General features: G+C 37.2%; 1 protein-coding gene across 1 annotated transcript in view; it reads right to left on the bottom strand.

Moving 5' to 3' along the window:
* pwwp2b (PWWP domain containing 2B) overlaps positions 1 to 24,254 on the bottom strand; it is a 60,168-nt gene that overhangs the window by 17,815 nt on the left and 18,099 nt on the right. Inside the window, exon 2 of the mRNA XM_039770522.1 lies at positions 2,207 to 3,803. Within this exon, the coding sequence (XP_039626456.1) occupies positions 2,207 to 3,803 (1,597 nt within the window). The remainder of the gene's footprint in view (positions 1 to 2,206; positions 3,804 to 24,254) is intronic.

Here is a 24,254-nt window from a genome sequence, read left to right as displayed (position 1 = left end):
CAAAAAAAATATTTTACCAAACATTTCCACACTATAGTTTTTGGGATAATAATAAGGAGCATTTTCTTAACCTCTCGTATAACTGTTAGGAGACCAAAGTACATATTGGCTACTGGTGAATATTTTATTTAATTTTATCAGCAGCAAGTCCGGTCAGTTATAAAGAGTTACCTGCTGCATCAGTTTACATTTCATGAAATAACTCTGTGCGGCATTAGCATTACTTTGGAATTGCAGGCTGACTAGTGTAGTAAACAGTCTAATGATTACTGTGCTCTGTTGTCAGCTTTTCAACACTAAAATTAGTTTTAGCTGAAAACAAAGGACCTCTTCTATATGTGGTTTCCGGATACTCTCTACACATAACATGGTACATTCTTTGACCTGATCAATTGGTTCCCCTCCCTGCAGCCATAATTACTTGCTAGCTGCGGAATATCCTTTATATTTAATTACTATATTTATATCACTGTAGATGATGAGAGGGTAAGAATAACTTTTGGCATTCTTGCTCTCTCTGCCCTAATTGCTTTATAGTATATTCTCATGAGTGGGTGATATAAAAGAAGAGATGCACTTCAAATACTTTTGTATGTCTTCCTTGTGCTGCGATGACCCGTTGTGTCATATTCAGTCCTTCCTTCATCATTCGGGCACGCAATTAACAAACCTTTCCTTCAAATTTACCATTTAAGGTGCATGATGCTACTCCAGCATTGTCGCGTCCAACATTATTTTATCAGTGTTCCCATTCCAAACAGCATAGAAAAGGTGATACCAAAGTTAAGATTGTACATGAAGAATTTAGTCTTTTATTTTTTTAACAATTTGTATTTGATTAGGAAAATATTGCATGGACCATTGGTAGTCATCCTGGCTGATTTTGAAGTTTGGTGTTCTAAAATTAAAAACTCACAGTTCCAGGCAGGCAGACTAAAAATTTGACCACCAATGTAAAAATCATGTTTTATTTTAGCACCCCATACATTCTTAGTAATATATAAAAGTTATTACATTTAATCACAGTGTTTTCAATTTGTATTCTGTCAATAGTGTTGCAAAAATATTCTGAAAATTAATCAATAACTAAATGCCAACATCAACATATACAGTTCCAGGTAAAGAGTGACATTTCACAAAAAGCTTACTGTCACCAATCATCATTTCTTTCTAATGAAAACTAGTGGGTTAGGACATGTGCTTAACTGTCTGTTTGAATTTTGCTACCATTTTTTCTTGAAACAAATATTTTATTTCTCCAGTGAACTAGAATTACAAAGACAGAGTCAAGAAACAAAGTTCCGCATGACAAACAGTACAGTCCGATTTAAACTGGATTTAATAATTTCATATTCTGTCTTGTCCTATATAAAGCCATGATAAGTATTACATATTTTCAGATAGTTTCCCTGGGTATGGGGGGGCGATTGGCACACACAACTTGACATTATGTTTATGAACAAACTAGAACTAGCTGTAGATTTAGACACTTCATTACCCAAGTTTTGCACACGGTGTTCTCTCAGATTCTGACGCGGTCATAATGTTCTCTTCATGATGTTTGATATTTTTATAATATTTCTTAACAGATAATCAAGGGTGGCAAATGCTGCAATGCATTGAAAACTGTCAGGTCAAGTTTAAGAAGAATACAGAACACAATGCTGTGCACATTTGATCGAACTACTGATTAACTCGGAGACTATGCTTTATGTGTTAACATTCAGTTTTGGCCTATTACTTGTTAACTTCGAAACCTCTCGAATTGTATGTTTAATAGCAATACATTCTTGGAATAGCTCACATACAGTATAAAGGTGCTTTATGAACACTCTGCTTTTCCGAGCTTATGGGCAGAACAATTAACAAATTTAAGGTCAATTTGACAAGAAGGTTCTCATATAAAATGGTAAAGAGTTCCAGGTTATGTTTAATCAAGCATTTTTTAAGCTGTCTTTGGGGCAAATAGCCACTGAGCATGTTTTTGTTTACTGCCCAGACATACACGAATCGCATGACAAGTGATGAAAAACTGGGAAAATAAGTCTAAGCAACTTACCAAAATCAGTTTGTTACTCTAATTAATAAACAATCTTCACACAGCATCAACCAGCAACATACAGTCTTAACAGAAAGATTTGAAATATAATGACATAATGAATCATTTAATTCTAAATTTAGGTAACTCAATGACACAATTACTTACCTATGCCTCACAATGTGCGAGAAGAGATGTTATTTCAGGGGTTAAGTGTTCAGCTGCTTTGGCAGCTTCTGTAATAGCTCTCCTATACATTCCCTTCTTCTTTCGGTTAAACCTCAATCGGAAAAACTCCAAAAATGGGGACAGTTTGGACACAGAGAGCAAAGAGGTTGTTGGTGACCCAAACCAAGAAACTTTTGCCTCTTGCCACAAAGGCTCACCATCTTCTTTTCTGCTAGTATTAATGCTAAGAACACGTGCTGGCCACCAAGGAAAACCATGGATTTTACCCCAAACTATATCTCCAACAGAAACAGTCTGTCCTTCAACTGTGACACACTTGGTGACACTTTTGGTGTGCAATCGAACTGTGAGGGGTGGTACAGTCTTTTGATCATCTTTTGAAGAGGATGAAACAGATGTAATTTCTCCAGGAGCAAAGTCACAAAATTCTGGAGATGTACCATCTGAGCTGGAAGATTTTGATTCATCCAGGCTGTCACTACTACAGACAGACAAATTTGAGGAGTCTGCTTTTCTCTTACGAAAATTTAATAACAATGTTAAATCATTATGCTGTCGTACAGTGCTATGCTGCTTCCTAAATTCATCCTCTTCTCCAGAGCTTCCAGAGGAAATCTCCAAAGAACTTTTTTCAGTAGAATTTTCAGAATGTGTGTCCATTTGAATTGCTTGTGGACTTTCTTGGGTATGTCTCCGAGTGCCATCAACAAGTTCAGACTGGTATATTGAAACATTGTCCCCACAGTTAATCTGTGGCTTTAACCTAATTTTTGGAGGTGGTACATCTGCAGTGGAATGAACAGGCCTAGTTAGTTTAAGTTTTGGAATTAATGCATTTGTACCACTTGTTGGCTTGTCTGGAAGATTCTTGTTTTCTAAATAGTCTTTTGATTTGTCATGGTCCTCTCCATTTTGTATCAATTGTCTTGGACAAAATGGTTTTACAGAGCCATGCACTCTAGAGGGTATCTTCATTACTTCCCCCTTTCCTTGTGGAGTGCTATAGGATATTTTGATAACAGGACTATGAGGAACAACTTCACCTAAAAATCTCTCTTCATCTTTTTTCTCTTTTTTACATTTCTTGTTTTCTGGTTCTGTTTCCTCTAGTTTTTTTCCTTCCTTAATCTCATTTTCCCTTTTGTTGGATTTAGCATTTTGGCCATCTTTACTGTCCTCATCACTGTTTAATGTGTTTTTGCACTTTTCACAAAGCACTTGTCTTGGCCGTAGTCTTATCGTGCTTATTGTCAGTCTACCAGAATCCTTGTTTCTTCTTTTAGTTCTTTTAATTCTCCGTGGAGGGGGCTGTGGCACCCACTGGTTATAAGTATGCCTTACCCACAAAGGCTGAGGAAAAGGAGCACCCTCGAAGTATGGTGGATATTGTGGTAACACTCCAGGAACAGTAGTAGCAGTGCCGGACTGATTATCTGTAGAAGTGGAAAGTTGCTCGTTACATGATTGCAGCTCAGAAGACTGGGAACAACCACTATCATCAGGAACCAAGCCGTTGCTGCTTAGCTGTGAAGGATCATCTTGCTTCAGTATATCAGGGAGACAAAATAAACCAGTCCTGTATTTAAAATAATATCACATTATTAATTTCCTTCTTGCACTGTACTTAATCATACTTGTGTTAAAGATACTGTAAAATTTGAATAAATTATAAAAAAAAAACACAAAATTATTTCTCAAACAGATGGTTACATATTCTCAATACCATTTTGCATGGAAATCATTTATTAAGAAAAACACATTTTAATCAGAAAAGCAAAACAAATGAGGAAAAGTGTATTAAAATTTTAAAACTTAATTGACATACTGATTAAATTTCATTCAAGGTCCAAGTCAAGAGATGCTGGTGACTACTACCAAAAAATGAAAATCAAGGTTTTTCTTAGAAAGTTTTGGGGGAATATTGAAATTTCCAGTTATGATGAAGACACATACATTAAAAATATATTTCCATGGAGATAAATGCAGAAGTAACACATATAACTTGACTAGAAGCTGTCCACTAAGACATAGCTCATGGAAATAGCTCACTAAGAGATTGCTCATTCTACGACCCTCTGGTTGCAAACAAGCTCTGTTCCTGCCCACGTTCGTAAACAACTTTTGTATGCAAGATGGAGCTTACACTAAAAATATCCATTAATGGAAATATTAGCAAAAATGTATAATGCTGTTTTAAATATTTTACAGAAAAACATTCCAAACTTAAAAAATAAAAACAGGGATGCCCTAAATGGGTATATGCCTTAATCACTGAGAAAGGCGTTATGTAAAAAAAAATGTATTATTTTAGCACTGATACTGATCACCAATTTCATGTTAATGAACTGATTTGATTCTGATTTTTTTTTTTTTTTTAAATAAAAAATATTTTACACTATGCTCCCGTATAACCAGAGGTGTAGGAGTCTTATGCTCTATATTAATTTATTAACTTTGGTATTTAATAATTAAGCTATACACCACAGGTGTTACCCATTTATTTTTATTGACAAAATTAAATTCTGCAGGCTTGTTGATTAGTAACCATAAAATACTAAAATATGTATAGTAATTTTAACTTATCCATATTTGTCCATAATACATAAGGCATACAAGAAAATAAAATGCTTCTCATAATTACAAGCTGTCATATTGTTTCATTTCTTCTTTAATGCAACTACAGGTAAGCTTAACTTAAAGTAGTTTTCACCAAATTTTTGACGAAAATAATATATACAGGTGTGAAAAACTATTTGCCCCCTTCCTGATTTCTTATTCTTTTGCATGTTTGTCACACAAAATGTTTCTGATCATCAAACACATTTAACCATTAGTCAAATATAACACAAGTAAACACAAAATGCAGTTTTTAAATGATGGTTTTATTATTTAGGGAGAAAAAAAATCCAAACCTACATGGCCCTGTGTGAAAAAGTAATTGCCCCCTTGTTAAAAAATAACCTAACTGTGGTATATCACACCCGAGTTCAATTTCCGTAGCCACCCCCAGGCCTGATTACTGCCACACCTGTTTCAATAAAGAAATCACTTAAATAGGAGCTGCCTGACACAGAGAAGTAGACCAAAAGCACCTCAAAAGCTAGACATCATGCCAAGATCCAAAGAAATTCAGGAACAAATGAGAACAGAAGTAATTGAGATCTATCAGTCTGGTAAAGGTTATAAAGCCATTTCTAAAGCTTTGGGACTCCAGCGAACCACAGTGAGAGCCATTATCCACAAATGGCAAAAACATGGAACAGTGGTGAACCTTCCCAGGAGTGGCCGGCCTACCAAAATTACCCCAAGAGCACAGAGACGACTCATCCGAGAGGTCACAAAGACCCCAGGACAACGTCTAAAGAACTGCAGGCCTCACTTGCCTCAATTAAGGTCAGTGTTCACGACTCCACCATAAGAAAGAGACTGGGCAAAAACGGCCTGCATGGCAGATTTCCAAGACGCAAACCACTGTTAAGCAAAAAGAAAATTAGGGCTTGTCTCAATTTTGCTAAGAAACATCTCAATGATTGCCAAGACTTTTGGGAAAATACCTTGTGGACTGATGAGACAAAAGTTGAACTTTTGGAAGGCAGATGTCCCGTTACATCTGGTTTAAAAGGAACACAGCATTTCAGAAAAAGAACATCATACCAACAGTAAAATATGGTGGTGGTAGTGTGATGGTCTGGGGTTGTTTTGCTGCTTCAGGACCTGAAAGGCTTGCTGTGATAGATGGAACCATGAATTCTACTGTCTACCAAAAAATCCTGAAGGAGAATGTCCGGCCATCTGTTCGTCAACTCAAGCTGAAGCGATCTTGGGTGCTGCAACAGGGCAATGACCCAAAACACATCAGCAAATCCACCTCTGAATGGCTGAAGAAAAACAAAATGAAGACTTTGGAGTGGCCTAGTCAAAGTCCTGACCTGAATCCAATTGAGATGCTATGGCATGACCTTAAACAGGCGGTTCATGCTAGAAAACCCTCAAATAAAGCTAAATTACAACAATTCTGCAAAGATGAGTGGGCCAAAATTCCTCCAGAGCGCTGTAAAAGACTCATTGCAAGTTATCGCAAACGCTTGATTGCAGTTATTGCTGCTAAGGGTGGCCCAACCAGTTATTAGGTTCAGGGGGCAATTACTTTTTCACACAGGGCCATGTAGGTTTGGATTTTTTTTTTCTCCCTAAATAATGGTTAAATGTGTTTGATGATCAGAAACATTTTGTGTGACAAACATGCAAAAGAATAAGAAATCAGGAAGGGGGCAAATAGTTTTTCACACCACTGTATATTCTCACCCATTGATTCAATGGATCGATTTTGGCAATTAAACTCTGCTTAAATTTAAATTTAAACATACATGCACTTCTAGGTTTATTCATCAATGGTTCTACAGATTTGTAATGTTAAAATATATGTTTACTAAATTAGAACAGGTTTAGACATTCCTAATTATTGAGGTACATTTATACATTTACATTACCATTTTAATTAGGTAACACTTATTTCTTCCCAAAAAACTAAATGCATAACACATACAAACAAATAATAAATACAGAAAAAACCCATAAATAAGTGACAAATCTAATCAAATATTCATAAGATGTTTATCAAGAAGATAGGAGGTTAAAATGCTTAACAACTTTATAAGTAAAACAGACAATTTTTTCTTTTATGCTAACAAACCTATCATTTACTAAGAAAATCTGAGCCTCTGTACTAAACACAAGCTTGCTCATCACCTAAACTCAGACAAGCAGTGTTCACTTTGGTGAATTCAGACCTTATTTTGTCCTTTAATTAAAGTAGATTTTCTTATAGTTTGTCTCTCTGCACAGGACAATGCCTCAGATTGCTTTTTTCTCAGTTTACTTGTAAAGGCTAATAACTTGTTTTTTTTTCTGCTTTGCAGTCATCGCTCATCTGCACCACCCCACCCATCTCACCTTCTCCACTGTGCTGTCCTGGTTTTCTGATACGGTCAGATAAGTATTGCTCTAAACTATGCTAACGTTACGCTCATTAAGCTGTTTGTTCAAACCAGGTGGTCAGACAGGAATGTCCTAAAAGACACTGGCATTGTGCAGTGCCCGAAATATTTACATCGTGGGTCAGGTGGTCACCATAAATGGGCTGTGCATGAAAAGTTCACTGGCAGCAGCTCTTCAGGAATACACCATCCTACTCATGGCTTTGGAAAAAGAAGTGTCATTGTGCCAAATTCTCAATATACTAAAATACACTGGCTATGGATTTGTGCATAACAAACCCTCATCAGTGGATATTGCATTGTTGAACTCAGGATCTTTTAATGGTAAAAATTGACCAAAATTAATTTCAGATTCCAACCTTGAAGTAATATGCTTAACAGAAACCTGGCAAAAACTGAATGAATTTATGTCTCTCACAGAAGCAGCATCCCCTTGATTACGTTTACTTTGCAGAGGCTCGTAGCTCAAGACAAAAGATACAATTGTCTTTAACTGATCTAACTGAACTTTTGACCACTTAAGTTAACTTTCCCAGAGAGTTGTTCTCCTTCGCGACTTCCAACATCCATATTGATACTCCAACATGTAAACTGAGGAATACATTCCTGTACTTACTGGACTGTTTTGACTTGGTACAACATACCGATTTTCCTACTCACTCTAGTGCTCATATATATTGGACCTTATCTGTAGGCAACACTTATTTACAGCAGTGATTTGAGACTCTGATCATAAAGCAAAACTTTTCACCGTCTCATTACCTTTCCCTCCTCTTACCTGTAAATGTTAAATGTCTCTCAGAAACCTTAACCTTGTCCCTCTATCCTTGCTGGATCCATTTCTGATCTTCCCCTATTCCATCAACACTATCCAGCACTAGATAAAATAGCTTTAATTTTCTTTTAAGCATTCATCTCCTTGTCTTCATGTGTTTTATAGAATTGAATATAAACTTCTATTATTAACCTACAATGCTTTAAATGGCCTTACAAAAAACAACAACATCAGCAACATTCTCCATCGCTATACTCTTGTTCACCTACTAAGGTCCTCTGATTCTGGCAATCTTGTTGTGCCCCACACTAACCTACACTCTATGGGTGACAGGGCATTCAGCTGTATAGCACCCAGACTTCGGAATGAACTCCCTAAATTAATTCGATCAGCTGACTCAATTCATCATTTAAAAAAAAAAAAAAAACAACTTAAAACTCATCGGTTCAGGAAGGCTAAGGACCCTGAGTAAGGTAAGGGGGTTCTATAAATACAGTTAGGTCCATAAATATTTGAACAGAGACAACTTCTTTCTAATTTTGGTTCTGTACATTACCACAATGAATTTTAAATGAAACAACTCAGATGCAGTTGAAGTGCAGACTTTCAGCTTTAATTCAGTGGGGTGAACAAAACGATTGCATGAAAATGTGAGGCAAATTTAACACAATCCCTTCATTTCAGGGGCTCAAAAGTAATTGGACAATTGACTCAAAGGCTATTTCATGGGCAGGTGTGGGCAAGCCCGTCGTTATTTCATTATCAATTAAGCAGATAAAAGGCCTGGAGTTGATTTGAGGTGTGGTGCTTGCATGTGGAAGATTTTGCTGTGAACAGACAACATGTGGTCAAAGGAGCTCTCCATGCAGGTGAAAGAAGCCATCCTTAAGCTGTGAAAACAGAAAAAACCCATCCGAGAAATTGCTACAATATTACGAGTGGCAAAATCTACAGTTTGGTACATCCTGAGAAAGAAAGCAAGCACTGGTGAACTCAAACAACGCAAAAAGACCTGGACATCCACAGAAGACAATAGTGGTGGATGATCACAGAATCATTTCCATGGTGAAGAGAAACCCCTTCACAACAGCCAACCAAGTGAACAACACTCTCCAGGGGTAGGCATATCGATATCCACGTCTATCATATAGAGAAGACTGCATGAAAGTAAATACAGAGGGTGCACTGCAAGGTGCAAACCACTCATAAGCCTCAAGAATAGAAAGGCTAGATTGGACTTTGCTAAAGAACATCTAAAAAGGCCAGCACAGTTCTGGACAAACATTCTTTGGACAGATGAAACCTCTACCAGAATGATGGCAAGAAAAAAATACAGAGAAGGTGTGGAACAGCTCATTATACAAAGCATACCACATCATCTGTAAAACACTGTGGAGGCAGTGTGATGGCTTGGGCATGCATGGCTGCCAGTGGCACTGGGACACTAGTGTTTACTGATGATGTGACACAGGACAGAGGCAGCCGAATGAATTCTGAGGTGTTTAGAGACATACTGTCTACTCAAACCCAGCTAAATGCAGTCAAATTGATTAGGCGGAGTTTCATGATACAGATGGACAGTGAACCAAAACATACAGCCAAAGCAACACAGGAGTTTATTAAAGCAAAGAAGTGGAAAATTCTTGAATGGCCAGGTCAGTCACCTGATCTTAATCCAATTGAGCATGCATTTCACTTATTGAAGACTAAACTTCAGACAGATAGGCCCACAAACAAACAGCAACTGAAAGCCGCTGTAGTAAAGGCCTGGCAGAGCATTGAAAAGGAGGAAACTCAGCATCTGGTAATGTCCATTAGTTCAAGACTTGAGGCTGGCATTGCCAGCAAAGTGTTTTCAACCAAGTATTAGAAATGAACATTTTATTTCCAGTTATTTCATTTGTCCAATTACTTTTGAGCCCCTGAAATAAAGGACTGTGTTAAAAAAAATACTTTAGTTCCCTCACATTTTTATACAATCATTTTGTTCACCCTACTGAATTAAAGCTGAAAGTCTGCACTTCAACTGCATCGGAGTTGTTTCATTTAAAATTCATTATGGTAATGTACAGAACCAAAATTAGAAAAAAAGTTGTCTCTGTCCAAATATTTATGGACCTAACTGTATACACATAAAATGTATTTTTATTGTTTCTCTATGTCAGCCTTTCTGTTTAAGTTTGCAGCAAAAAAAGACTTGTGTAAAGGAGCATTACAACTAAATTACTATAAGGCTACGAAACACAGATTTTTTGCGATTGTCCAATTTACTAATCACCAACGAGTGTTTTGTAGTGAAAATTGGGCAGCTGATCAAACAGAGCATTACTGGAATGTCAGTAAAGCATCATTACTGTATTTTAAATCACAACAACATAAAAATTTTTTATCTAAAATGGACCACGGGTATGTACAGAATATTGACCTTTTGGTTATATATTGCACAGTTTGTGATAATGACGCAGCACCTTGTAGAGATGAAAAGGAATAATGATTTAAAAAAAAAAAAAAAACGTGACAGCTGCTTACCTGTGAATGAACTTACTGCATGGCTAAATGTGCTGCCAGTTACTAAATTGATCAGCCAAACCTTTTTCTTAGCAAATTTTCTGTGTTGTTGGTTGTGGCAATAATAAAGGGGTTATTAGTGTTCAAAAACAAAGATAAAATACCACCATCAGTCCTATTTTCTGAATAAAAGTTTAGAGTTGGAACATCTTAAGTGCATCAACTTAGGACAAATTAAAGAAGGACAGGTGCGTGATATTCACACTTAAGGAAAAAATGTAAAATTTAAAAACACAACACCAATTGGTGATGGACAGGACATATCTATTGTTACATTTTTTATATATGTACTTGTTGCAGTGCCTCACTTGAAGGGACAGTTTGACAACAGTTGCTGTAGAGGGCGGTCACCCTGCAGAAGGGTGGAGCTGCACAAGTTAAGTATTTCACATGGGTTAAGCCTACTGCATCATGTAATCACAGCTGGATACTTGACATAATCTTATTTCAGGGAGGCACGATGTTGCAGTGATTGTCACTGCTGTATTATATCAAACATGACACAAAGCAAAACTAACGGGCTTACTCATCATCACTGGTTATATTCAACAACATATGTAAATAAAATACAGTAATCCCTCCTCAATCGCGGGGGTTGCGTTCCAGACCCCCCAGCGATAGGTGAAAATCCGCAAAGTAGAAACCATATGTTTGTATGGTTATTTTTATATATTTTAAGCCCTTATATACTCTCCCACACTGTTTATAAATATTCTCTGTACAGTTATACAGCATAATCCCTTTGTATTCTCTTAGATATTGGGTAAGATTCATTGAAATTATGTATGTAAACACACTGTTTATATACAGTAAAACCTAAATATTATTTTAAAGATATCGAGTGTCTCCGCTATCACATGTGTTACAGCCATTACGATAGACAGGCCACCAGCAATAAATACGTACAATGCAAGAAAAATTGTATACAGTAAATGTGTGTACAGTGACACTAAACGTACATACATGTACTAAGTACTGTAAGTAGAAAATTAATTATAGTTACTCACCAACAATGACACGCACAACAAAGGAGAACGTTACAGCCCTTCTAAAGGAGCCACTTCAGGCGACTGTGTAGCACCACCGTTGTTGTTCATCCGGCAGTCTTCAATCCAAATCCCTAAAGCAGATTCCATCCAGAATACTGCCTTATTACATCCACTTACAACTCATTTTGCACCCTGGTTAAAAGGACACTGCGGCTGTAGATGTTATATTCCTTTCCTACTTTTTAAATAAAAAGAATCGTAGCCTCATTGATGCTGTAATGGCGTCCTACAGCGGTGTAGCTTTTCCCTTCCTTCAATAAATCCAAAATGTTTACCTTTTCGGCAATCGTTAACATCTTCCTTGGCGCTTGGGCACAGCCCCTGAAGCAGTAGCAGATCCAGATCGTTTTGGAGCCATAATGAAGGGCTTGACTATGCACAAAGATAAACACTAAAGAGCACAAAAGCTAACTCTTTACACAGCGAAACACGTTGATGCTGAATGAGCGAGACGAGACTTCCTGGTTAACACCGCATTCAGCACACAGGAACTTAACTGCGTGCTCTGATTGGTTAGCTCCTCAGTCATCCGCCAATAGCGTCCCTTGTATAAAATTAACTGGGCAAACCAACTGAGGAAGCATGTACAGGAAGTAAAAAGACACATTGTCCGCAGAACCCGCGAAGCAGCGAAAAATCCGCATTATATATTTAGTTATGCTTACATATAAAATCCGCGATAGAGTGAAGCCGCGTAAATCGAAGGGATTACTGTAGTTGAAAATGGTGGTAAAGTCTGTAGTGCACAGTGCTACTCTCCAGCGTTAATGAAGGCTTTTACATATATTCATCACCATTTAGTTTGCTCCACTTGCAAGAAAAATGTGGAACTCATTAGATGAAAATTAACTGAAAACAGTAGAAAAGAAAAATGTAGTTTTATGAGCTTGTTCCTATCTGTGGAACTGCTGCAACCTGTCACCTGCCTGTACTACACTGTAAGGGTACGCATTGCATCAGCCATCTACCACTGGAAATTGGTATAATTTAGTTTTCTATCACCAAGATTTAAAAAATTTATAGTTTGATATCATTATGATAAAACCTCAAGCTTGAATTGTGCAGAGGGTTAAAGGAAACCATGAATCTACAAGCACAGTATCTAGTAGTGTCTCTACATTAACAGCAGGAAGGGCAGAGTCCCCCATTCCCCAGCAAATGCTTATGTAATTATTTGGCTGATATTTTGCCATTACTGGTGCTTGTATCCAAGTACATTTTGAAACCCCTTTCTCCAGCACATACAACGCTTACTGCCATTTCCTTCCTCTGCTCTTTCTCTGTGGGCTAATGCCGTTTTCTATGCTGTGTCCACTGGTTGTAGATTCATTCTGCTAGCTACCCCTCACACTGTTCACTTGAAGTCAGGGTCATGTGTACTGGCTTTCACTAACTTCATAAGCCGATCCAAGTTAGGATCCTTTCAGTGACTTGTCGTTCACCACATAACCGGGCCAAAGGATTTAAGTAGAGGAATGATTCTCCAAATTGTTGCTATTAAAGGGTCTGATATGGCATGGTGGCGCTACTGCCTCGCAATTAGGAGACCCGGGGTTGCTTCTCGGGTCCTCCCTGCTTGGAGTCTGCATGTTCTCCCCGTGTCTGCGTGGGTTTCCTCCGGGTGCTCTGGTTTCCTCCCACAGTCCAAAGACATGCAGGTTAGGTGCTTTGGCGATTCTAAATTGTCCCTGGTGTGTGGGTGTGTGTATGCGCCCTGCCTGGGGTTTAATTCTTGCCTTGCACCCTGTGTTGGCTTGAATTGGCTCCAGTGGACCCAACTGACCCTGTAGTTAGGATATAGCGGGTTGAATAATGGATGGATATGGCTTTCCACTCTTCTTGACATATCTCTCCCAGGTCAGTGTGGCCACACCCACATTTTCCCTCCAAAAACACTACTGACAGTAACATAATCTGTACAATTTCACCTTACAAATGAACACCTTTTAAACAGACAGAAAATAAAGTTTAATTTTCCAGTTAAACACCTGATCTATACCAGTAAGTAAGGAAAGATTAGGAAAAAAAAAACAAAAAAAAAAACACAGTCCTGCAAAAACAAAACATAAAATCACTCACTATATCAGTTGCTTTTTCTTACCCCTTGCCGTCATTTGTGCAGGACAGTCACTATCAAAACACAACTGCATGATTCAGTAAAATCATTGCTATATCACAAAATCCTTCTCATCTCACCTGTGCTACAAAAATGACTACAGTATTATAACCACATGCACTTAAATACCTCACTGATGTTTCTTCCTTTACATGGTTGGGAACACTTCTAATTCACACCAGGAAAATCAAATGTGAATGTATAAATCACTACCTTCACTGTACACATTTTTGTCCTTTATTATTTTCTGATACCCACAATTTCAAAAACTGTGACCTTTAAAAAAAGGAAGTTTTTGAAACTGCAGTTTGCCTTTACTGTCAACTGTTGTGGCCAATAAGCAATAGACTAGTTCAGCCCTCTACACCACATCACTAAAAGTATTTACCAGTGACCATTGCAGTTTGGGAATATTTTAATACTGATTTTATATTATACATGACAGTCAAAGTGAAAACAAAGCATCTCGCACATAGTGGCTGTTGTAGTTGTTGTGCAGGCGGTGGCTATGCAAAAAAATACATAAAATATTATGCAGAATGACTGACATAATTTGTGCTCTTGTTCCCCACTAAATGGCTGCAGTTACAGTAAACTCTTCATCAATGCACCCTCCCATTTATTTTCATTTAAATACAAACACTTCACCAAGGCTTTGTCTACAATAATCTACATATTTCTCTTTGCTTTTTTGTAGCAGCACAGAAACAAAAAAAACTCACTTTTTGCTGTGTGGGTCTTAGTGTTAGAAATGAAAATGTTGGGTGATTTACTGTATTTTTGGTTTACTATTGCACCATAATTTTAGTTGAACAATTACTTACACAGGCATTATTAACATACTCTTTTGACATTTTACTTTCTACTTAGTTCCTCATAAGCTTTTAACAAACACTGCTGCAAGTAGTTTTGTTAAAGTCAACATTTATAGAATTTAGATTTATAATTTGGCTCACTAGTTACCTTTTTAAAAAAACCTCATTTGATGTGTGGATGTCAAAATCATCTTCTTTTAAAGCCAAAATGTATTTTTGTATTTTTTTTCATTGTGAATAGTGCTGAATCAGAAGTACAATTTTGACTTTGGTATGGATACCAGCTTTTTGATCCCAGTACCACTACCAAAACTGTAATAATGCAAACAATGGGTAATTCCCCATAACCCCATTCCACACCCAATTGGTTGCACAATCGTCAAAGGCAAAAAAATGCTAAATTTCTAAAAATGTAAGCACTACTTGCGTTTTATACAGGTGATGGAATAAATCTTGCTGAATATTTCAGACCATTTTGAAATGTTTAACTCTATCAACTGACATATTGCTGAATGTCTGCTGCTCATCTCTACCTTTTCATATTTTCCATTGTCCTTGCACTTCTCAATGTTATAACAAATACATCCTTCACAAATGTTCATCAACTGGAATTATCAGATCACTTTCATACAGTGTGATGAGCAGAAATTCTTCCTCACTGAGGCATATTAAACTACATATTTGAATTCAATGTATGCCATAACAGAAGAACATGCAAAGAGCCAATTGAGGAGGAGATCATTATAACATGCACACATACTCTTTCACCCTATTCATTCACCTATCATAACACCCTTAAAATCATCACATTTTTGTCTTACACCTGTTATTTTCATTTTGACATTTCAATCTAGTGCCACAGTCTCTTCACCTCACGTTTGTCAGTTTTTCTTTGCTATCTTTTTCTTAAATGTGTCTTTGCTTTTAGTGTGCTACATGTTATGACTGACTGCAAAATAGGCTTTGGGATAAAAGTTGAAGGAATCTTATATGTTTGTGCCATATGTGGCGGACAGCTGGGTCCCATGCCCGGCAGGGATGCCCCTGCTGCATCTGTTCCGGGGGAGCAACCATGGACAGCTCAATACCTCCCCCGGGACGCTTGGTGGCAGCCTTCCTGGCAGATGGAGTCTTTCACAGCCTGGTTGGGGGCTCGGGAGGCCGCTAGGGGGAGCTGCATGGAGTCAGCAGCCTGGCTGGACGAATCTTCAGCCCCACCCGGAAGTGCAAATAGAACCAGGTGGTCAAGCACCTGGAACGCTTCCAGGTGGGCTACAAAAAGGGCCAGCCACCACCACTCAATAGCCAGAATCTGGAGGAAGAGGTTGCCTGGGAAGAGTGGTGGCGCAAGGTGGAAGTGTTGTTGGTATTGTTGTACGTGCTTTCGGGACTGTGTATTGCCTGTGGGGTTCACAGGGAAGACGTGCCCCGCAGGTGAAGAAAAATAAAAAGTGCGCTGGTTTTTACACATGCCTCTGCGTCAGTCTGTGCTGGGTCGGGAGCTATATAGCACCTTTTACACATAGTAATTAAAGCTCTCCACGATGTGTCAATGGCATTGTTTCACATACTGCCTCACTAAACTAAATGGCACAATACATAGCGGCAAGCATATCACTCAGAACAGAATTCACACTTTGATGAAATTTTGTAATTTTACTAAACAATCCAGTGGCAAACAATCACAAACATTCATGACCCATAGTTTAAGAAACACTGCTCTAATGATTTTGAGTTTGTCGGAGTGTGGATAAACAAAAATTACACAACTGTTTACTTCAGGTACCAAAACTGCTGAAATGCTGGTACTGTACTATTTTATAAAATTGTTTGAGTATTTTTCATTACTGGTATACTAGTAACCCTGGCTGTGACTACTCTTAATAAAATGTTTAATTTTCTCTGTATTGAAATTACATTTCATTTTAAAGAACAGATTTTTTTATTTTATTTTACAGGTTAGATTGGAAAATCTAACTTGGTCCATAACTAATGCGGTATAAAACAAAAGAACATCTCCAATCATGATTATAGAGTAAGTATATGCTAGACTGAAACTATAAAAAGGAATCTGTGCATAATCAGTCATTAAAATTCAGACAAAAATTTACAAAGGAGCACTCAAATTTAAAACGTGCCATAACTAGACATGAAAAGCAAAACTTCAACATTATGCTATTAACAGTACTACAGTTCAGTTAATGGGGGGAAAAAAGTGTTTTTATTAAGTGTGTCCACAAAATATACACTAAGCCCCTCTGGGCCTTTTTATGTAATAGTATAACAATTTTTGGGTTGTATTCAGAGACTAGACTGCAGTTTCTTCAGCCCAAAAAACTTTTTATCCCCAAAAATAATGTTGGCCTCCATTTCTTCTCTGCCTGGAGTGTCCTTGTCATCACTCCGCTCTTAACTCCTGACTCACCTGAGTCAGTTGCAAGAGTCCATTTAAAAGGCTGACCGAGGTATACTTTCAGTGTCATATTGATGTAACTGTAAAGTACTTTTGGGTCAGCCTGATAGCTTCAAGGTACAGAGGTTTCTGTACATACAGGACTTTCTGCTTGAGCAATAACCACCAGGTACATTGCGGACTCTGAAATACAATTGCATATATTAGCTAATGCCACCTCATATCCAAAGAGACTTTTTTATATCAAAGCATGATCTCCAGCAACATCTATTACAATGTTATGCCATCCTAGGCATGTTACAGTTAATTTCCAGGATAGATCTTTAGCATCCCAAAGAGGTAACATACCAACTGACATCATGGACAGGATAAAAAAAAAAAACGTAAAGCAACATTTGGTGCCACCACGCAAATCTATGAAGCTGGTGTTCTTGCTGAAAGTATTAATGCTACTGTCTTAAGTTAATCTACAAGACTTTTCTTGTTCCTGTACTATTGTGTCCAGACTAACACCGTAATAAAAAAAAAAGTTTTATAATGTATAACACACATGTGGAGATGTTTAAAAAAATTACATTTGACATTTAAAAATATACAAATACAGCGCAAGTATTATGAATAAATAACTCAAAAGAGATACACATTATGCAAGCATGGTATACAAACAAACTTTAGGACTACATCCGGCATTACTAAATGACAGCACTATCTGGACCTATCTGGTGCATTTCTGATGAATGAATGAGAATGGGCGATAAAATTAATGTAGCACACAACTGAACATGTCACTTAACAGAGAACCAATCAATGCAATGGTTACAGTTCATGAGTAAAACATGCAGATGCCGTGGAAGGAAATAACAGAAACGAAAGAACGAGAGCATGGCTTTTTCCAAAAAATAAATAAATAAAAAAAAAAGTAAAGTAGATGTAGAAAACTGAACTTTCAAAGATGAATGGACAGGCCAATATATGTTCATTCTTTCTGCGGGTAGTTCAAAGACAGTTGGTCTCATATATTCTGAAACTGTGTCATAAATAAAATGTAGCGATGTGAAGCACCACTATGAGACAGAGCAGTCAAAGAAGCAATGAAAAATCAAGCAAAATGACACCTTTTATTAGCTAACTGAACCGATTACAATATGCAAGCTTGTGAGGCAACTGGAGGTCCCTTCTTTGCCTAAATGGCTAACATGGTACAACACTCTACTATCACAAAAAACAAAAGAACTTTGAGGACCTGTTAGGTGTAAGGTCCAGGTTATACTTGACGCTCAGAATGCTTATGCACACGCATCAAGGCTGCTACACATTCCCAGCACTCTTTTGACGCATCCTCCAAGCACATTATCAGAAATTAACGTGTTAATGTGGCATATGTGCAAGTTGCAGTACCAGCAAAAATCTGAGTGGCATGTATATCCAGATTTTGGTTACGTAATGTCAGATTCATTGTTTACTATCAACAACATCTCCATAGTGACAAACATGCCTATTAGAACAGCTGGCATCAAATCGACAGCTCTTTGAAAGTGGACGTGGAAACATGCAAGACGAAACGGAAGCAAATTCAAAACAGATATGTCCATGCAAAGCTGAAAATGTCAGAGAAAAGAAGTGGGGATTTGGCCACTGCAAGATAACGCAGTGTGATGGCAAGTTACAACAGGATCAATGTGCTTGCTTCGATATGGTGAAACAAATCATCAAACTTAAATGCTGTCATATGAAAGTACTGATGGTGCTTTTCTTCATCCATTTCTCGCATAAGCAATACAAGCATTGCATATTACCCATTGCAACGATGCAATAGATTTAAAGGTCTTACATACCATCACATTTTGTGTTGCGGCTGTCATTTTCACCTTTGCAAAAGCATCAGAATGCAGGAAATTATTATGTTCAACATCTTTCTTCTCTCTAGTCACAACACATTGAAACCTGACCTTGTTTTCTCACCGTGATGATTTCTCATGCTGCCACCAGGTAGAATCCTCCACATTTACATAAAGTATGTGCACAAGTATAATCACTACATTGCTTGCATTGCAGTAGGAGCAGCATCTGCAACACGCTGGGTAGTGTCAAGTATATCCTGGCCCTTACACCACTTGAGACATATACAAGAGGACAGGACTGGTCGTATATGAGGCCATTTAAGGAGATGCTGAGAAAAGAAGATAGATCTGAAAGAGGTGCTCTCAGTCACCATAGATGGTGCCCCTGCCATGCTTACAAAGAAGTGAGGAACAACAGCATGACTGAAAGAGGACAAACCAGACTTTATAGCTTACCACTGTATATTGTTCATCAGACTGTCCTGTGTGCCATTCTGTCAGAAATGTTTGCTGAAACAATGGACACATATCATGTGCATAGAGAATTTCTTAACAGAAGTTGAGGCAAATGCAAAATGACCTAAAACTACACAAAAATGTGAGATGGCTGAGTAAAGCAAGTTTGTTGGAATGCTTTTGGGCCATTCGAAAGGAAAGAGCAGCTTTCTTAATACAGCTCAATATTTAGAAAGCAAAACAGTTTTCATTTTTTACAAGATGAGAGCACAACGGATGGTATTGCTTTTTTGGTAGATATCAAATCACACCTTAATGAACTCAGTTTAAAGCTGCTGGGAAAGTACAATTCAGTTTGTGATATGATGACAGCTGTACACTTCTTTCATAGGAAACTGAAATTGTTCAAGGAGGATCTTTCACAAAGGTGAAGGAACAGATTTGGGGAAAGACAGATGTTTCTCCTTATTTTGACTTTTATTTTGTAAATAAACTGATAAACTTCAGTAAACTGTCTGACAGCTTCAGTCTTGGCCATAATCCATTCCTTATTAGAGATGTCAAGGTATTTTCAAAGGATTGACACAGTCCTTCAAGTGGGCACATGCAGGATTTCTACAGACAGAAATTATTGATCTGAAGGAATATGTTGCACTAAAAGAGCATTTTGGAGTAACTGATTCTGCTAGTTTCCAGCTACAGACAGGGCTCATGACCGTTTTCCTAGGTCTAATTAAGGTAGCACTATACACCTTGACCATGTTTGGATCTACATAAGGCTGCAAGTCAGCTTTCTCCACAATGAACATTATTAAAACTAAGTATCGCTTCAAGGACAACAGTGTGCACCTACATAAGCACATGAAAATAACACTAACTGCATTTAAGCCAAGATTCAAACTACTGGCAGGGCAATTAAAGGCCTATTTCTTTCATTAGACATGAAAAGTTGAGGTTTGGCTTTGTGCATACAGATGATTCTATTTTCTTTTACTTAAATTGTGAATGTGATAGGCCTACTTTTATTTTTTATTAAACAGTTTTTTATTTGCTTTACATGTTGCTTATGTTAAAGATAGTTATTTGTATTCCATATAAATACAAGGCCAATTAAACTGAAATGGTCCACATATTTAAAGTCCTTACTGAAAATTGAAAATAAATATTGTTGAATTGCTGTGGTAATTATACCTTGCTTATTTTTTATAGATATTCAATGACTACATATACAAGGACCTGAATCACTGCACAAACAGAAGGCTCAGACCTTTAATGGGATAAAATTTGTTGGTTGGACTTCTTTAAATTTTAATTCAACACCCTTCAACTACAAGGAACTTTCTGGTTTCCAATGCCCTGATCATATAAAATACCTAATCATTTAGGAGATACACCATATACAAATATAATACTCAATTATAACTAAATTGTAAAATAAACATTGTCAAGGCAGAGCATTCTTGATTTCTACCCACTATGGGTTTCTCTAAGTAAAATACAAAAAGGAAATATACTGTTTATAATTATGTGTGGGTTTGTGGTACTGAGGAAGATTGCATACTCTCCATAAGGAAAGCTTTATAGAACTTGTACCTTCAACAGTAATTCAGAAATGGGGCAAACAAAATTGTACATGGAAAACTACTGTGTCTTCTCTTAAACAGTGGACATCCTCCTCTTCAGTTTTCAAATCTCCAAATGTCTTCACAATCCTAACCAAAACTCAAAATGGCAGTCTACTCACAAAGCATATGGACAGACTCATCATCCTTCCTTCTTCAGAAACAAATTTGCTGGATTAGATGTCAGGCTTTTTAACCACAAAATGTAGGTCTCATCTCATGTGTTGGCCAATGACTTTGGGATATTTAATGCTCTGCATCTGATTTGGTACAAGGGTCAAGTAGGAGCAAAGTGCAGTGAGAAATAAACTATCAAAGGAATTAACTGCTAGCCCAGCAAATGCACTTTAATCCCCAAGGACTAGGGGGTTAAAATCTCCTCCATATTTTGATGAGCAATTCTAAACATAAAACTGTGCTCTGGTTGTTTTCATAGTTCACAGCAGATGAACAAACATGGAGATCTATGAACCTCTGGCAATGTTAACACAATTGCAATTGTGATTGGGGACCACCAGGAGACTGATCCAGAAATCTGAAAAACAAGCAAGGGGAGTGTGGGTGATATGGTCTATAAACTGCATCACGAACTGCATAATTTTTTCATGATAATGACAAAATTACATGTTACAATCAGAATATTACAGCCAAAATGTTTTTTGGAAGGTACAGTTTTAAAAGTTATGCTAAACACAGGAATTTGAGGGATACTCAAAAAACAGGTTCAGTCTGTGTGGAGTAAACTACAGTATTATAAATATAAAAGTTAAATAGCCAGCGATTTTTTTTAAATTTGTTTAATTTCTTCTTTTCCTTTCGAAGTTTGGATCTTTATTATGCAAGGATTATCTATAAATTCTGCCACATACTTGGGGGCAGTTTACTTCATTCATAGCATACATTTTAACTTTAATAACTATAAATCTATTAGTACTCTTAGACTGGATTCTTCGTAATGAGTATGTTTTCATAGCCTGTCTGAGCCCAGTTAACCAACTGACTATGGTGTCACGGCAATTACAGTAAATGCCATTAGCTAGGAGTAATTGTGGACAAAAGCATACATTCATTACATATAGATAACCAGCAGTTTCATTTGCTTATTAAATTTTAAGTTAAAGAGAGGACAGGAAATATAAACTTAGAACAGTAAATTAAAACTTCGCATAGATAGACCTACTTTAGTTAGTTGTAATAATGGATTTATTATGCACTACAACCTAAAATGCAATGGTTTTACTGAGCAACATGGAAAAAAAATGATCAGGTCAGCTGAATCACCTTTCACCTTGTAGCGGACAAGAGTTCCCATACTTTCACATACCAAAACAAACTTATAGTCTTTGCTGTTTTTAAAGATTCAGGTTGTTATTTTGATAATGCGAGTTGCACATTTCTAGCACGGTGTAGGTTCAAATATTAGACAAATGAAAGTAAAGAATGACCGTATAAGAAAGAATGACTATAATGTATAATACAGTAGAGTCTCGCTTATCCAAATTTCTGTATTATCCGACGTCCCACTGCAAAAAAAAAACAAAACAAAAAAACGCATCAATCAGCAAGAAGAACTGCAAGTTGCGAGCATGAGCATAGTCTATTTTTAGTTGCTAAGTTCATTTTTTTCAGTTAAACTTTTCTGTTGTTTTGTTGTAAAACATGACTACAGTGGATTATGTGGCCAGCCCTCTCTGGCGCGTGTGTGTGTGTGTGTGCGTGCATGCACCTGTGTGTGTCTCTCTCTTGCGTGGCGTGCGTGCGTGCGTGCGTGCGTCTCTCTCTCATGCGCTCGCGTGTGTGTACACATGTGTCTCTCTTTCTCTCGTGCCCGCGCGTGTGTGCATGTGTGTCTCTTTCTCACGCGCACTGAACACATGCGGAAATCATCGGCGCGCAAAAACCGAAAGGGAAACTGGCTCATTCGTATACCTAGTGTGTGGTTGTGAACAGATGCAAAAGTTTGCCGAACTTTTTGGTACATGTCCAGAGATGTTCGTGAGCCGAGGTTCCACTGTATTAGGTTTGCAATGTGTAAAATTATAACATAGTTTGATGTTTAATAGGCTTTTTCTTAAAACCTCCCATTATCTGACATTTTCGCTTATCCGACGTTCTGCCGGCCCGTTTATGTCAGATAAGCGAGACTCTACTGTATGTGTGTACCAAATAATTACACCATTTTGCACCATATTCTCAAAAAAACTATTAAAACATTAATCATTGTACTATATAGTATCATATTCTCTAAAATCTATTGCAACATTAATCACTATTCTATCACCTCACCCTAACCAAGACCTAAATAGAGACCCATTATCCAACTCATGTTCGGGGTTCGTACTACTGTATTGAACTACAATGCAGTTTGAGGTCTATAATAAGGAACCATGACCTAAACAATACACTTCAGGGAATCATTTTATCATCATAGTCATTTTTTTTTCCCTAAACGTTTGACACAGCACCACGGTAATTATTGTTTTATGGATCCAGTGGAGAACCAGCAAAATCCATGCAGGGAACACCCAGGATGTGAACCCCAGTCTCCTTATTACAAAGCATTAGTGCTATCACTGCTATCTCTCCACAGTAGCAGCACTCCCCTCTCATAGAAGTCACACATCTGCCATCAGGAGTTAGTTCTGGCTTAGTCTTAAATTAAGCATTTGTTACAAATATTAAAGGGACGCACACACGCATGCACTCACACAAATTATCAACAGAAGAAAAAGACAGAATAGACTTTTGAACAAGGACAGTATATTTTATGTGGATCAAAATGAGTTAACAATAAAATTAGGACTGAAACGATTACTCAATATTGCCAGCAAATAAATAAATAAAATACAGGTAATTAAATTTTAATGTTTACATTTTGAGAAAATGCCTTCAACCACCATAAAGTTAATTGAAATGCTTAGTTCTGACAAACTAAGCTGCCCTTATTAAAAAAAAAAAAAAAGTTATCAGAATGAAATCTTTGTCCAAAAATCACTAGAACTCACCAAATTCTATTAAATTATACAAAATCATCAGGACACTCTTTATTGGCGATTTCTAAAAAAATACCAACTCATTTGTCTATCAGTTTAAAGTTAGTAGGTACAAATCAACCTAATAGGGTACTGGCAGCATTTTTTTTTATTTGTTTAACCCTAGAACTATGGATAGCAGTTTTATTTCCCCCAAAGAAATGTACAGGAAAAGAGATACAGACTGCTGGCCTATTCAGAGAAAAAAAAAACCAAAAAAACTGCCTTGTCAAAAACAAAATATTACATCAAAAAATAACACACTGTCAACATTATATTAACATTCACACAGATCTAGTGTTGAGCAATAAAACATTATGAACCACATCTTATTAAATAAAAA

This window comes from Polypterus senegalus, chromosome 1 (assembly GCF_016835505.1).
Source record: "Polypterus senegalus isolate Bchr_013 chromosome 1, ASM1683550v1, whole genome shotgun sequence".
NCBI classification, from domain to species: Eukaryota; Metazoa; Chordata; class Cladistia; order Polypteriformes; family Polypteridae; genus Polypterus; species Polypterus senegalus.
The sequence above is the reverse complement of the archived record's forward strand: the minus strand, read 5'-3'. Positions and strand labels throughout refer to the sequence as shown.